Source organism: Anopheles gambiae, chromosome 3 (assembly GCF_943734735.2).
Source record: "Anopheles gambiae chromosome 3, idAnoGambNW_F1_1, whole genome shotgun sequence".
NCBI lineage: Eukaryota > Metazoa > Arthropoda > Insecta > Diptera > Culicidae > Anopheles > Anopheles gambiae.
Window position 1 is genome coordinate 55,196,059 of NC_064602.1, and position 15,705 is coordinate 55,211,763.

A 15,705-nucleotide genomic window follows, 5' to 3' on the forward strand; every position below is an offset into this window, starting at 1 on the left:
CTCCCACCAAATTGTCAAGAAATTAAGAGAAAATCTGAATGCAATTGCTATTACTACTGCTATTGCTTACCCGTAGTTATGATTGAACCTTCACATTCTTGTCCTTCTTCATCATCGGAACTTTCATTTGCAGGATGTTTTAAATAAACCGGTTCATTACATAGATTTTTCTCATTGTTATAGCTTCGAAAAGACACTTCTTCACCCAAGTCGCCGTTTGGAGGTTGTGTAAAATGCTCTGCTGAATTGTTTACCCGTTCTGCTCGTAATTTATTATACTCTTGTTTATAATCACTGGAAATAAAAATAATATATTTATAAATAAGTAGTTAGATTGCAATTGGTAACAAAATTGACAAACCTGTCATATTCATCGACAGCTTCGTTTAGTAGCATGAACAAATTTTCAAATCCTATGCCCGTCTTTGAGGAAACTCCACACGATTTTAAGTTTTTATAAAACTCGTCGAGTGTCAAAGACATCGTACGTGTAAGATTACTTATGTAAGCAGTCTCGTTTTCCAATGATTCTTGAAACGCTTCAAAATCTTGCATCCACTGCATCGCGAAATTATGTTCCTGTATGTCGATTTTGTTCATTGCAATAACGAAAGGTAAACGTGCTTTGTACAAGATAGAACACGCATATAACATATTAGACATAAAGGTGGTTGGACTAGTTGAACGGACGATATCCATTACGTATACAATAACAGTAGGAAATGCAGTAGCTAACGCCTCAGTAATTATTGTGCCAGATGCCGACCATGTAAATACTTCTATTTGTCCCGGGGTGTCTATAACACAATATTCATGCGTTTTCTGTGCATTTTCAATCAGATCAATCACTTTTCCAAATTTAGTGGAAAACAAGTTTAAAGCTGTAACTATTCCTCCATTTGGACCAAGATTGTAGCGTTTCATAACTTCCTTGTATTTTATCGTATCACGGATATCTGAAAACAGTAAAACCATCAATATAATCATGCATATACCGCATAGTTTAACCCCTTCACAGTCCTGAGATTTTGAAAAAAAGGTAGCAAAATTGTCAACAAACTTATTTCTTAAATTTCCAATTAACACCAACAGTTAATTAACAACAACAGTTAGTAAGAATAATCAATTTCAACAATGGACGAAATGCGACCAGATAAAATTTTGATTCTGACTCTATTAAAATATTTTATCATATCATCTTGCGTGTCATGGCTATTAATTATAAGAGCCAATTTGTTCCTGGTGGGCCACTCCCAAGTAACATTTTAAATCTTATCATAGTGTTATATACTTAGTTGCCAGACTACGATGTGTTCGCATTAATAGCTTTATTCCAACTGACCATTCTATATGGTTGTACATGTATACTACGATCGAACAATAACTATTCCGTAGGGTTGTACATGTGTACTGTGATATCCAACACATAGTTTTAACGATGTTGCTACGGTTATTTCATTAAGCCTTCCTTTTTCATTTGAAGGTCGTGTATGACCTCATAAGACTAAAATAAAACTAACTTAACACTGAAAGGGCCCATCTACAGAACTCTGTTAAGACTACTAGTTAAAACAATTTCTAGACCTTTAAAACGTGAGGCGCAAATAAACTATCAAAATTACAACATATTGCCATGGATATGTTCTTGAGATGGCAATGAAGCATTAACTATGAAGTCAAAACAATGGTTGAGAGTTATTTGCGAATTTTTATGTTGTATTTATATTTTTTCTGATGATCTCGCTCGCGTACGAGCAGAGATACGCGGAATCTGGTGGTAAATATACGTTTACATAGTCGCGATTTTCTCAGTTTTATCCATTTTCATTTAATAATAAAATTAGACATATATCGAATAATCTTTGCAGGAGATAAAAGAACCCACTGCAAGCAAAAGGAAAATAAAATTAAATATTATTATTATTTATTTTTTATTTGGCTAAAAATCCCAAAATACAATTTACGCAGAAGTTAGAAATACTCGGCTCATCAACGTTTTTCGTTAATGAAATTTGAAACAGCGTATTTCAGGTACAACCTGTATAGCCTGTTTCAAATTTCCTTCGTCCAAGACTTAATCTTCTTCTTCTTCTTTGGCTCAACAACCGATGTCGGTCAAGGCCTACCTGTACCCACTTATGGGCTTGGCTTTCAGTGACTTATTGATTTCCCCACATAGCAGGATCGTCAGTCCTACGTATGGCGGCGCGGTCTATTTGGGGATTGAACCCATGACGGGCATGTTGTTAAGCCGTAAGCGTTGACGACTGTACTACAAGACTTAATATGCATTTAATAAGATCAATTAATATTGATGCCTAGTCTCAAATAACAAGTTTTGAAACGTGCTTAAGAATACATTTACCGGTTGATTAAAGCCAGCAATCAAAACTCCAATTTTAGTTTTAGCAGACAGTCTTATAAACGTCATAGTCTCAAGAAACAAGTCTTTGAACGTGCTTAAGAATGCGATAACAAGTTGATTAAAGTCAACCATCAAAACTCCAATTTTAGTTTTAACAGACTGTCTTACAAGCGACTTCAGAACGTTTCAAAGGTTTAACAACTTTAAAGACTGGTAATCATCTTCAAAAGACATGTTAAAACTATGCCGCTCAGTACACTCATAGTAAAGAATGCTTTAAGACATGTTTAAGTGCAAAAGGTATAGTAAATAGCAAACATTCTTTGAAATATACACTAAAGCAGTTATCACACACGGCCAAAAACTGCCTTTTCCGAATGGATTTTAACTGTCAGATGACGTTTGACAGCTAAACGCCGTTATGAAAAAAATTAAAAAGCTCGAATCCGCGTCCGGCAGCTCGTATCGCAGAATTTTCGGAGTGTATCAGTTGGTGTTTTTCTTGAATAAATTTAGTCAAGTTCCAGAGTTCAAAGCAACAACATCGTGTCTTCATTATTGACACAAGGAACTATGTAAACACCAATTTAAGAATGTTCTATTTTTAATTTATATTCGCCAAAGGCAAAATTAGTTATTTATTATTTTACTTACTATTTTTTTCGGCTTTCGTATTGTTTTCAGCCTTCTTTTTCTTCTTATTTGGCACATCTATCAGTGATTTATTTAACACCCATAGCAGAATAATCACTACTACATATTGAGAGCTCGGTCCATGACGAGCTTAAACCCAGGACGGACGCGTAGTAAAGTCTTGACGAAATTACCACAGGACCGGCAATTCCTCGCGATTTCCACGCTTTTCCTGATGTACAAACACTTGCAGTACGACGGTACTTTTAACTGCTCCATCGACTTTTTGTGATACAAATATTCTATTCAACATGGTTCTCGGATATTGTTAGCCCTTGTAAGAATACTATACTATTTTTCGATATTAATTAACTATACGCGAAAGTTCGATCCTTTCTAGTACGTTACGCTCCATACAAAAACGTAAAATGGATAATTGATGTGCCATTTCTTGATTTTCATATTTATTTCAAATGATGTACACATATAGAATGTTTTAAAATTACGATAATATTTTTGGATTCGTTTTGGCAAGCAAAGGTGTCCGACAATGTACCTGCAAAAATCGTAAAAAAAATCTATTTGTTTCTCTTGCAAAATTTTCATAGACCTTGGAGTAATTAGAAATTCCAGTTTAGTGTTGAGCGTTTCGGAGCGTACCAACGGCTAATTGATGTGCCATTTCTTGATTTTCATATTTATTTCAAATGATGTACACATATTTGCTAGCCAGAATGTTTCAAAATTAAAATAATATTTTTGGATTCGTTTTGGCAAGCAAAGGTGTCCGACAATGTTCCTGCAAAAATCGTAGAAAAATCTATTTGTTTCTCTTGCAAAATTTTCATAGACCTTGGAGTAATTAGAAATTCCAGTTTAGTGTTGAGCGTTTCGGAGCGTACCAACGGCTCCAGTTGGTGCTTCTTCCCTTCCCATCTTCTTCTCATTCCATTTTCCTATTCTTGACGGTTTCATCAAGATATGGTATTCATCAAGAAGTTAATATTTTGTTAAAAATGGCACTTTCTGTGGCAATGTGTCAATATTATCCTGCAGCAACTCCATTTCCAACTTTTGTACTCATTACAAATTTTGAACTTTATTTTTTTATTAAAATCCATTATTCTTATTTGATGGAAATACTTTTCTTTAATAAAGGCATCATTCACGGGCGAGGCTGTATATTAATTGATGTATAAATGTGGCGCAGAGCTATTGTTTTTATTCAAAAATATTAGCAATTCAAAATATTAGCAGACTAACGGCACCGGAAGCGGCTCCGACTATTGTACAGAGCTGGCTCTGCACCAACGGCTCCAAAACAACGGTTCCAGATCACCAGCTCCGGACTAACGGTTCAATGGAGACGGCATTGTACGGCGATAGCATACACATTGTGGAGACGGCGTAAAAAACGAATCTATCTTCTAGCGAGTGTGAATGCTTACGAGGAATCGGTCAGGAACCCACGACGGGCATGTTGTTATAATATAAAAGATTAGACCAATAGGTCCGTCTGTTTAATAAACAAATATATAACAAAGACGAATGAGATGGCGACTGTAGCACGGGACTCGAGTCGCTTGAAAAGGAATCGTTTTGGTACTCTGTGCTATAACCAATTCCATAGCTGCTGGTGCCTGGAGCTGGACGGAGCTGGCTCCAGCTAATTCAATGAGACATTTTGGACCTAGCTTAAACAAAAACTCAGTTGTCTAGCTTAATCTTTTATTCCGCATCTGCTTGTACTAATTCGCGAGCGTTGACAAATATACACTCTCTCGATTTCATGTTCTCGCAATTGCCTGCTGATGTAATAATGTATGTGTGAATGTTTTGGTAAAAACACGAAAAGGATAATTAGGTGTTTCTAATACACTGATGTAAACAAAGGTTACACGTGTTAAAAAAATATTCGACCGCATGTCCTCTACGCGGAACAGTGTGTTCGAGAAATGTACCGCAGATTCAGCATTGCATCCGATAAATTCAGGTATAATCAACGTTTTCAAGCATCATACCGCAGTCTTGGCTTTGGCTTAGACAGATTCGGGAAGGGGTCCCGCGGTCTTGAGATAAAGTGTGAAACCCTGAAGGTTTTTTTAGTAAACGATGGACTTTTCTAACTCGTCCTGTTGTACAGTCGTCAACTGACAACTGACTATTAGGCTGCTTGGTACTGAATAAGTCTCTAAAGGATGTATAGGTTGGCATGTCCGCGTATGACAGCGCAACTACGGGTCGGCACGGCTGCCCACAATAAAGCTTATTTTTATGTAATATAAAACATGCTAAAACATGATTTTTCGATCAAAATCGATCGTTGGGGATAAACATTAAAAAAATATTAAAAAGAAAAACACATGCATATTGAGGCGCATAATAATTTTTATACAATGACTTTTTTGATACACCGGTGGACAAAAAGATAGGAAAAAAATTTGTTGTGTGTTTTTTTGCGTGCAATAGGTGTGTCATCGCCAACAGTTGTTGTTGTTAGTATGGTTTAGAGAGACTTTGGCTCCTGCGGAGTTCGTTGGCCTCTTATCGCCAACAGATCGAGGCGTATGTTGTTGTTAGTATGGTTTAGAGAGGCTTTGGCTCCTGCGGAGTTCTTTCGCCTAACGTTCGAGGCGTACTAAATTTGCAATCGCTGTTTGTTTGCCTTTTATACTCGCATTTGTGGTGCGCTACTTATCTGAGTTTTGAGTAACGGCAGCGTTTTTCGGTAGTATAAAAAGAGATCCAAACCGTGTTGCGCTTCATTCTTCATTCAGTGGTAAAGGTGAAAGTTTGCGATTTGAAAATTCCACAAGTTCATCATGGGTCGCGGAAAGCACTACACTCCAGAGGAGTGGAAACATATTCAGGGTTTGTATCGTGAGAACGTGCCTATCAAAACCATCTGCAAGGCGTTCGGCCGTTCGCGGACGTTTGTGGACAACGCCATTCGTAGCGAGGCTACGGGTAAATCCACAGGTCGTCCGCGAAAAACAACGGCTGACGTTGACGCGCAGATGGTTGAGATAATCAGGGCGGACCCTTTCAAAACTTGCAATCGTATTAAGCAGGAGCTTAGATTGCAAGTTTCGGCGAAAACGGTGTCGCGCCGTTTACACGCCGGTGGGTTCTGTGCCCGGAAACCACGAAAGGTTCGTAAGCTAATGCCGCACCACGTAGAAGCGCGCATTCGGTTTGCCGAAGAGCATTTAGCTGCATCCATCTTTTGGTGGAGCAAAATAATTTTTTCGGATGAGTCCAGAATCAATCTGGATGGTTCGGACGGCACTAAATACGTCTGGCGCCTTCCTAAACAGGCGTATCATCCAAAAAATACTATAAAAACCCTAAAGCACGGAGGCGGCCACGTAATGGTGTGGGGTTGCTTCTCCTGGCACGGCCCGGGTCCTTTGTTCCGTATCAAAGGGACACTGAACTCGGAAGGGTATAGAAACATACTACGTCGTAAGATGTTGCCACACGCCCGACAAAAATTCGGAGACGAAGAGCATTACATCTTTCAGCACGATAACGACTCAAAGCATACATCGCGATTAGTTAAATGTTTTTTGGCAAACGAGGATGTGCAAGTTCTACCGTGGCCTGCGTTGAGTCCAGACCTCAACCCGATTGAGAATCTGTGGTCAACTCTCAAGCGTCAGCTTAAGAACAAGCATGCACGTTCTGCCGATTCGCTATGGAGACGCTGCAAGGCTATGTGGAAACGCATAGACAGAAGCGAATTCCGTAACCTCATCGGCAATAGGCCCTACGCTGTGAGGAAGTGATAGCGAATAACGGTCAACACATTGACCGTTAGAATATGTTTCCGCTCTGTGGAACATCGCAACACCACCTCCCAACAACCACTTAAACAGTCCTTTTCAGGGCTACCAAATATTTCCGACAAGAACTATGTTTTTCGGTCACAGAAAAAAGTTCCTATTTTTATGTCCACCAATGTACCTTTAAGCGACAATATTTGATACATATCTTTAGTTATGTAGTAAACAAAATCAAATTTTATTAATTTCAAAACACAAACACTATAGCCATCATACACAAAATTTCTACTCCAATCAATCACCACGCCTCGCCCGTGAATGATGTAAGCAGGCCTTTAATAAATAAGAGTTTTTAGAAGAATACGAATAATAAGAAGAAAATTATTATGTTTAAAATTGTAAAGACCAGTTTGAGGTGAAGTTGCTGGAGTATAGATTGTCAAGGTGAATAGTGTTTTCGAGAGGTGCTGCCCTAAAAAGCAATTTCGTCTAATGTATCCTGTTTAGTCTTATTAATCGTTAACATCTTTGAAATCGAGTAAAGCTAGAGCATACAAACGTTACAAGAAAACCGGTCTCGCCAGTGATAAAGCTAATTTTCATAACATAGCAAAACGTTATAAAAGGCTCAATCTTGCATTATACATGCGATATACGTGCAATATGCACAAGAAATTATATTCTAAACGAATAGCGTTTTGGGGTTTCGTTGATGCTAAGAGAAAACAATCGGTGATTCCATCTAGCATGTCCTATAATAACCAATCAGCGAAAACCTCCTTTAGATTCTGCAAAATGTTTGCGGAAACCCGTTGAATGAAACAGCACTCTCTCACGTGCCACAAAACACGGGCGATTTTTCGTGGGCAAACGTGCATATCTCATTCACGTTTATATCTCAGACTATTTTGGCTGCAATTAAACGGTTAAAACATTCCTTCAAACTAGGTCCTGATAGCATACCATCATCCATATTAGCCAATTGGGCTAATATGTTGTGTGTACCACTAATGCAGCTTTTCATAATGTCTGTAAGACAACGTCAATTTCCTAATGGTTGGAAATATTCGTGAATGACTCCTATTAACAAAAAAGGACCAAAGAATAGCGTGAATAACAATAGAGGAATAACATCGTTGTGTGTAGGCGTACATTTTTTTTATATTACTTTTCATGAATAATTTTTGAACTTTTCTGCCAACATTCCTACAACGTTTTTTTATTAAAATTTTCATATTTTTTTATTAAAAATTGTGTAACGAAGAGGGTTTCGCCTAATGCATTCTCATTCTTCAACGTTATTATATTATGAACACCTAGTACAGGCGTACCCCGAGTTACGACCCTCTCGAGTTACGACGATCCGCAGATACGACGATTTTGATTTTGACATTTAAAAATGCCATTGTGAAGAAATTGTTATTTTTCTTGCTTTCTTGCTGATAACCGTTGCACACACATTTTTAAAGATTCCCAAACTAATCGATCTTGAACATCTGTACGGCTTTATAGGGAAATTAATACATTATTGAACATTATCTTATAAATAAAAATGAACGGTTGTTTTGCATTTTATTTGCCTGTATGTAGAGTTTTGCATCACGCAATAACTACCACATTAATTTGAGCCAAATTTGGCACAAATGTAGTTTATAGTTCAGGGTATGATTTTTTTGAGCTTCTTCCCTTCCCCTCTTCTTCTCATTCCATTTTCCTATTCTTGACGGTTTCATCAAGATATGGTATTCATCAAGAAGTTAATATTTTGTTAAAAATGGCACTTTCTGTGGCAATGTGTCAATATTATCCTGCAGCAACTCCATCTCCAACTTTTGTACTCATTACAAATTTTGAACTTTAATTTTTTATTAAAATCCATTATTCTTTAAATTATTCAATACAGGTATCATTCAATAAAGGCATCATTCATTATTCAATAAAGGCATCATTCACGGGCGAGGGTGTATATTGATTGAAGTATAAATGTGGGGCAGAGCTATTGTTTTTATTCAAAAATATTAGCAATTGATTTTTTTTACACTTCGTAAAATGTGTATCAAATATTATTGCTTAAATTATGACCGCAAAAGGGTCGCTATAGAACAAATATTATGCGCATACTTTAATGTGATTTTTATTCATTTATATCCCTTACAGTTATGTTGTTTCTTGCTTTATTCAATCCTTGATGTCTGTTTCTTTTTTTTATTACTGGTGTTACCTTAATTTATATCGCATATATCGATAAAAAAGCGTTGAATACAATCAATTGCAATTGTGAGCCAGCAGCCATGCATCAAGAACCATTGCAATTATTGTTTTATCATTTTTTTCATATTCTTTTAGTGGAAAATTTGAGCATGTTGTGTATTGCACAAACAGCAACAGGTCCTAAAGACATAATAAGAACAGTTTTTATTAACACTTCAATCCCATTTTGGGAAATGTCCAACGCGGACATGCCGACCTATACACGGCTTTAGAGACTTAAGGCAATGCCTGCGCCTACACGCGTGGTACAAAACAGCCGAACAAAAGTCAAAGAAAATCATGTAAAAGTCTGCGCCCTTTTGTTCCGGCGTCCTCGTGAAGTTTACCGAGCCGAACCGAATAGTTGTGTTCTATAAACATGTGTGCGTGTCAGGTAGCAGCATTTGTACTGCTTACCTGCCGTATGCCGCTGTGATACCGAGCGAGACGCATAGACAACGCATCAAAAGGACATGTGTAGCCGTGAGGAAATTTTTCTGTGTCTCTTTTGCCTTTTCCTTGCCTTTAGATCCTGATGAGTGAAGCATGCACACCTTTCGGGTACGTTCGTGGTATAAGGACTGTCTCTCTCATGTTAATGGTGAAGATAGAATCGTATGCCATCGGCTCTGCATTCGGGCGTGGGCAGGCCCGTGGACGCCGTCTGTCCGCACGCATTCAGTTCTAACCAGTCGGATAGTCAGTTCTGCGAGTTGACCACTATTCCAACAGGACGAGTTAGAAAAGTACATTTGTAATTAAAAACTTCTAGTTAAATGTTTAAAGTCTACAGGAAACATGCACAGTAATGTTATAAAAAGGGAATATGGAACTTCACATGTTAAGAAAGCCTATATTAATAGCCAGCTGCGCTCAGCTCCAGGCACCCACGGCTCTTACTTGGTTACTGAAGTTAAGGGGCGGTCCCACACAGAAGACTTTTTTTACTGAACTTCAGTAAAATTTTACTGCATTTTTTCGAGCTGAACTTTCAGTAATCCTTTCAGTAAAAAGAATGTTTACTGAAACATTCAATTATGTCCGGTGCTCACCAAAATTACTGTTCGTTTACTGAAACTGCAGTAAAGCCATTCTCATATTACTGATTTCAGTAGTTAGTAGCGATTAAAAATGAAAAATGAAAAAAATGAATATTTATTTTAAATTGTGTTTTTTTTTTATTGATTCGCAGAGAATGCCAGTCCCCCAGTTAATATTCATACATGTTTTATGTTGTTTTATACAATTTTTATACTGCATTTTGTCGCAACACGTGTTGATGGTTCAGTAAGCGCTCACAGACACCACGAAATTTTAGCAAGCACAGTGAATTGTAGTCAACAATATACACACCAACACGGCTGTCCATTCTTTTAAATTACCCCGCAATCCTAAATATCATCTGAATTTTCATTGAGGTGCCTGTAAGCACCTACCAAATCAACTTCTTACACACCACGAGCACGAGGACACCGCGTTGTTTTGTTTTGATAGTCTGACTGACAGGTCGATTTGACAGAATGAATTGCAGCATTTTCAGTCATTTATTTTATTGATATTCAGTGAAACGACTAATTTGACACTGATTTTACTGATTTTGAGTAAAATGTAAATTACTGAAATGCATTCAGGAAATTGTTTTACTGATAATCAGTAAAAACATGACATTTATGCTGAAAATCAGTAAAATATTCTATTACTGAACCGTTTTAGTAAAAACTTTACTGAAGCAGGATGAGAAAATTTGCTATACATGGTACAGTTGTCAACTCGTACGACTTAACAACATGCCCGTCCTGGGTTTAAGCCTAAAATGGACCGATTCCACGAAGTAACGAATGTATCGAAAGTCTGTATAGGCCAGCATGTCCACGTATGACGTTTACGCTAAATATAAGAAAAATAAGAAGACAGAAATTTTAGTGAAATATTTGAAGAAGTGAAACTCGATTGAACAACTCGGCCTTTAGTGTTCGGAATCGTAACATTCGACAATTCTAAAATATATTGTCGGCAGTCGCATCTCAATTCTTTTGGGGAGTCGAACGTCTAAATACCCGTGTAAATTAACTCTAAAGGATGCAAGTCATGAACGTCAATAAAAACAATCACATCGAGTTTTAGCTTCCATACTGGCGAGAAGATAGATTCGTTTCTTTTAGGTTAACGTAATACCGTCTTCCGTCGTCTTGAACGGTTAGTCCGGAGCCGTTGGTACGCTCCAAAACGCCCACTAAACTGGAATTTATAATTAGATCAAGGTCTATGGAGGTCTAAATCGTCTTAACGAATTGTCAAATACAAGTTGCTGAAACATTTTTGTAGCAAGAGAAACAAATTAATTTGTTTCTCATTTATTTGTTGCAGGAACATTTTCTACTAAAATATTAAAATCCAGAAATGTGGCCATCGAATAAATGTTGCCGTTACCAAGGGTTCAAAGAAAACTAAGATACATATTGTTCAATTTACGTTTTTGCATGAAGCGTAACGTATTAGAAAGGATCGAACTAATGATGGGAATAGCTCCGAAAATTGTGGAACGGAACGAACCTGCCAATCTGGAGAAAAATAACGCAACGTGGAACACAGGTTCTAGTTAACCTGTCATGGTTACACTTTTTTCACTTGCTCACTTTGTATATGAATATCTTCAAAGTATCCACTCAATCTAGAGTAATATCTTTTATGTGCAATAATCATTCCGTTTCAATTCAAACAAAGCTAAGTAATAGATTATAGAATGTGTAAATTTTTTCTACCCCTGAAAAACGTAATACCGTTACGCCGTACATATTTTAGTAAAAACGTCCAGGACATTGAAAGGTTAAGGACATCAAAGACATTAAAATTGGTTAGCCGGCGCTTTGCGGTCTTGGCCTGAAAGATAATAAAAGGTCAAGGTTAAAAGGACGTTTGTTTTTTGTTTTTAACTAAAATTGATCATATTTTACTTAGTATACGTTAAATAAAGAAGTAAAACAGATATATTTTGCGATGTACATGCAATTTTAATGATGAGTAAAAAAGCCAACAAGTTTAATCGGAATGTTAAAATCAGTATAGATAAAATTACACTACACTGATTGAATTAATAGTTCTCAATAGAAGCAAATAGCATCTAACAGCTATCTATCGCTCTATGAAAAACGCATAAAGTGTTAAGCTGTTTCCGTTGGGTTGACATTATCCTGTATGGTGCACCATCAGAGTGTCTAATTGACGGGTAGTGCACTTTAATTGTCCATAAGAATAGCGCTTTTCCACGGGCCAATAAACGGTGTTCAATAAGATATTCCGGAAGGGTAAACTTGTCGTGCACCCTAAGTATTTAGCTGATCAAAGAAGATCTCAAGTAACAATTGAAATGCGTTCTTTGAAGATGCATGAGCTTAGCACCCAACACTAAGCAATTCATTGATTACCACAATCCAGTCCAAATAACGCACTAATACCAAAGTTGTGAATGACAGAAGAGAAGCTATTCATTCATTGCATTTACCGCTAGCGCTGGATTGTCTCTTTAAATTTTGGCGATTAGCTTCTCACTTTATCACAAATCTCTATCCTTTTCTGGCTTCGTGGCGCAGGTATTCTACCGTTATCTCTATGATTGAGAGAATATGGCTTGCGCTGTTATCAAGTACACAGACAGAATGTGTATGAGTATCCATTCTAGAAACCAGCAAAAGAAAAAAGAACGACATTCTATACCGGATCAAAAAAAAAAAACGCTGAGAAAAACAGGTTCAGATTTCACTTGCTGGTTTATGCTTGGCAAACTGGCCCATTGTATGAAAGAGAGCAGATCATCAAGCGTTCCAGAACTGTTTGATTTTTTTACAGCTAACCGGCTCATCAAATCAAAGAGAGTAGAATGTCGATCGTTCTAGGCCGGATCGCAGAGAGCACTGAGCATCCGGTCCAGCATAGATTGCAGAGAACACTGAGAGCAGCCGGTTCAGATCGTTTCGATAAGATCGTTGATAGCAGCCGGGTCAGGTCGGATCGCAAAGATCGATGGCAGTAACAGGTTCAGTTTGAACCTGCTTGGGTTAAAAATAAGCATCGCCGTACGGATGATTGCATGCTAGAACGGACCGCACCTGGCAGGTTAGGAACGCAAGGCGCATCACTAGATCGAACTATTGCGTATATCAAATTCAGGTCGAAAAATGCTAAAGCATCCTTACAAGGTGTAAAAATATCCGAGTACCACGTTGAAACGGATATTTCCTGGGTCCTGGGTGTAAGCCTCGCGAGCCCTCAATACGTAGCACTGATTAGCCTGCTATGACTGGTTATTCTATCAAAGATGAAGAAGAAGAACAAGGAATCACGTACTGTGGAAATTATACGTAAACAATAACTTTAGTGCGTTTACTGTCACGAGAATAAAACAAGAAGAAAGCCTAACAATGAGTAAATGAAAGAATCATAATTCATTTTGCCTTTGGTCCCTGGTTGCAGCCTCCATCCATGCAGACACCCGATCTCCGTCAGGTCTCGCTTCACCTGGTCCAGCCACCGATTTCGCTGTGCTCCCTGCGCCTTATGCCGAACTGGGGATCGCAGTCTAACACCATCTTGGTGGGGCACGAGTCCGGCATCCCCATGACTTGCCCCAGCCATCGTATCCTGCTAGCCTTCGCCACTGCCAGGATGCTCGGTTCGCCGTACAGTTCCGAATGATCCGAAAGGATCAGCAATGATCCGAAGGATGCGAAGGATGGACACGCCCAGAGCCTTTGCATTCTCCGCTCGAATGGTCCAGGATTCGTATAAGTAGAGGACCACCGAGCGAATCAATGAGCGATATATCTCACATTTCGTGTGGGCTCGAAGTCTTCTGGATCTCAGCAGTCGGTGAATCCTGCAGTATGTCCGATTCCCCTGCGCAATGTCGTTGTCTAGACCCGCGCCTCGAACGACATTTTCTAGGACGATGTTGAAAAGCAGACAGGAGAGTCCGTCCCCTTGCCTCAGACCCCTGTGAGATTCGAACGATTTCGACGTCAAGTTTGATACTCTCACCTTGCACTGCACCCCGTTCATGGTGGCTTGTAAGAGCCGGATCAACTTCCCAGGGAAGTGGTATCGCTGCATGATACTCGATAACTCCTTACGGGCTATGGTGTCGTAGGCATCTTTGCAGTCGATGAACAGGTGGTGCGTTGGGATCTGGCGCTCTCGGCAATTCTGAAGGATCTGCCGTAGAGTGAAAATTTGGTCGGTGGTTAATTTGCCTCCAACAAACCCAGCTTGGTAGCTGCCGACAAAATTTGTAGCAAGGGGCGCAAGTCTGCAGAACAGGATCTGGGACAGGATCTTGTAGGCGGCATTCAGGACAGTAATGGATCAGAAATTCGAACAATTCAAACTGTCACACTTTTTGTAAACTGAGTGAATAACACCCAGCTTCCACTCCTCCGATAGTACCTCCTGCTCCTAGACTTTTACGCTCAGCTGATGCATTTGGACGGTAAGCCTCTCCGGCTCCATCTTGAAGAGCTCGGCCGCCAGACCTTCATTGCCGGCAGACTTATTGATCTTATGCTGCTTGATGGCGCTGGCAATCTCATCCAGAGATGGCGGGGGCACTTCGTCGTCTGCGCCGATGCTGTCGCTGTTGTTACTGCTGTGCTGCTGCTGCGGTGGTTGCCTAGTTCTAAAACTTGCGCCAGCCTCTCCTGCCTCTGCTCCATTCGGATGTCCTTCGTAGTAGCACTTACACCTTTCGATCACCTCCCGCTCGTCCGACAGGAGATTTTCTTCCGCATCCCGGCATATTGCGGTTTTAGGAGCAAAACCGCTTCATGCCTCCTTCAATTTCCTGTAGAACAAGCGGGTGTCCCCCGACTGAGAAAGCTGCTCCACCAGCTGTTCGTCTGACTGTTCAAAACGACGCTGCTTGACCTGGAAAAGCAGGGTTTGCTGTTTCCTAAGTCGTCTGTAGATCTCCACGTTCTGACGGATTTCATGCTGTAGCATGCGGGCGCGCGCTGCATTCTTCGCGGATAGTGCGCGTCTGCACTCTTCGTCGAACCATTCCTTTTTCTCTCTACGTGGTAAGCGACCGATCTTGTGTTCGGCTGCAGTACTGATGGCTCGTTCCACCATACGCCAGTGGTCTGCGAGGGGCAACGCGGCGATGTTGTTGTCGGTCGGTAGCGCTTCCTCGAGCGCTGTCGCATATCTCTCTACCACATCAGCACGCTTCAACCGGTCCAGGTTGAGCCTTGGGGTGGCCTGACTCCGTTGGTTGTTAACCACGGAGTTTCTGGCGTAGCTTTACCATGACAAGGAATAGGTCGAAGTCGACGTTAGCGCCTCTAAACGTTTTAATGTCGATAATATCCGAGAAGTGCTTTCCATCAATCAGAAAATGGCCAATTTGCGACTTTGAATCACCCCTCGGGTGTCTCCAGGTGAAACTAAGGCGGTGTGCATGCTGGAAGAAGGTGCTTCGTAGGCTCATGTGCTTGGAGGAGGCAAATTTTATTCTAAACCTGCACATCCGTTCGTTGATCAGCCACCACCCGATCACTCTCTGCTGCATCACACCCAGCACCATGAACGCAGTACCGAGGGCTCGCGAGGAATACGGTTATTACTGCAGATAAGAACAAGCGAAGCTTTTGGATAAAATCGTTTCAGCACTCTTCAGATTCC

At 39.7% G+C, this 15,705-nt stretch overlaps 1 protein-coding gene across 6 annotated transcripts in view; it reads right to left on the reverse strand.

The window, feature by feature from the left end:
• LOC1280293 (GPN-loop GTPase 1) overlaps nucleotides 1-15,705 on the reverse strand; it is a 47,157-nt gene that overhangs the window by 19,596 nt on the left and 11,856 nt on the right. For all 6 annotated transcript variants that reach the window (XR_009766189.1, XR_009766190.1, XR_009766192.1 and 3 more), the window contains exons 2-3: nucleotides 362-956; nucleotides 71-294 (exon numbers count right to left, since the gene is read on the reverse strand). Coding sequence is in view for 2 of the 6 variants with exons in the window: in XM_320117.4 (XP_320117.4) it covers nucleotides 71-294; nucleotides 362-956 (819 nt within the window). In the remaining 4 variants the exon portion in view is untranslated. The remainder of the gene's footprint in view (nucleotides 1-70; nucleotides 295-361; nucleotides 957-15,705) is intronic.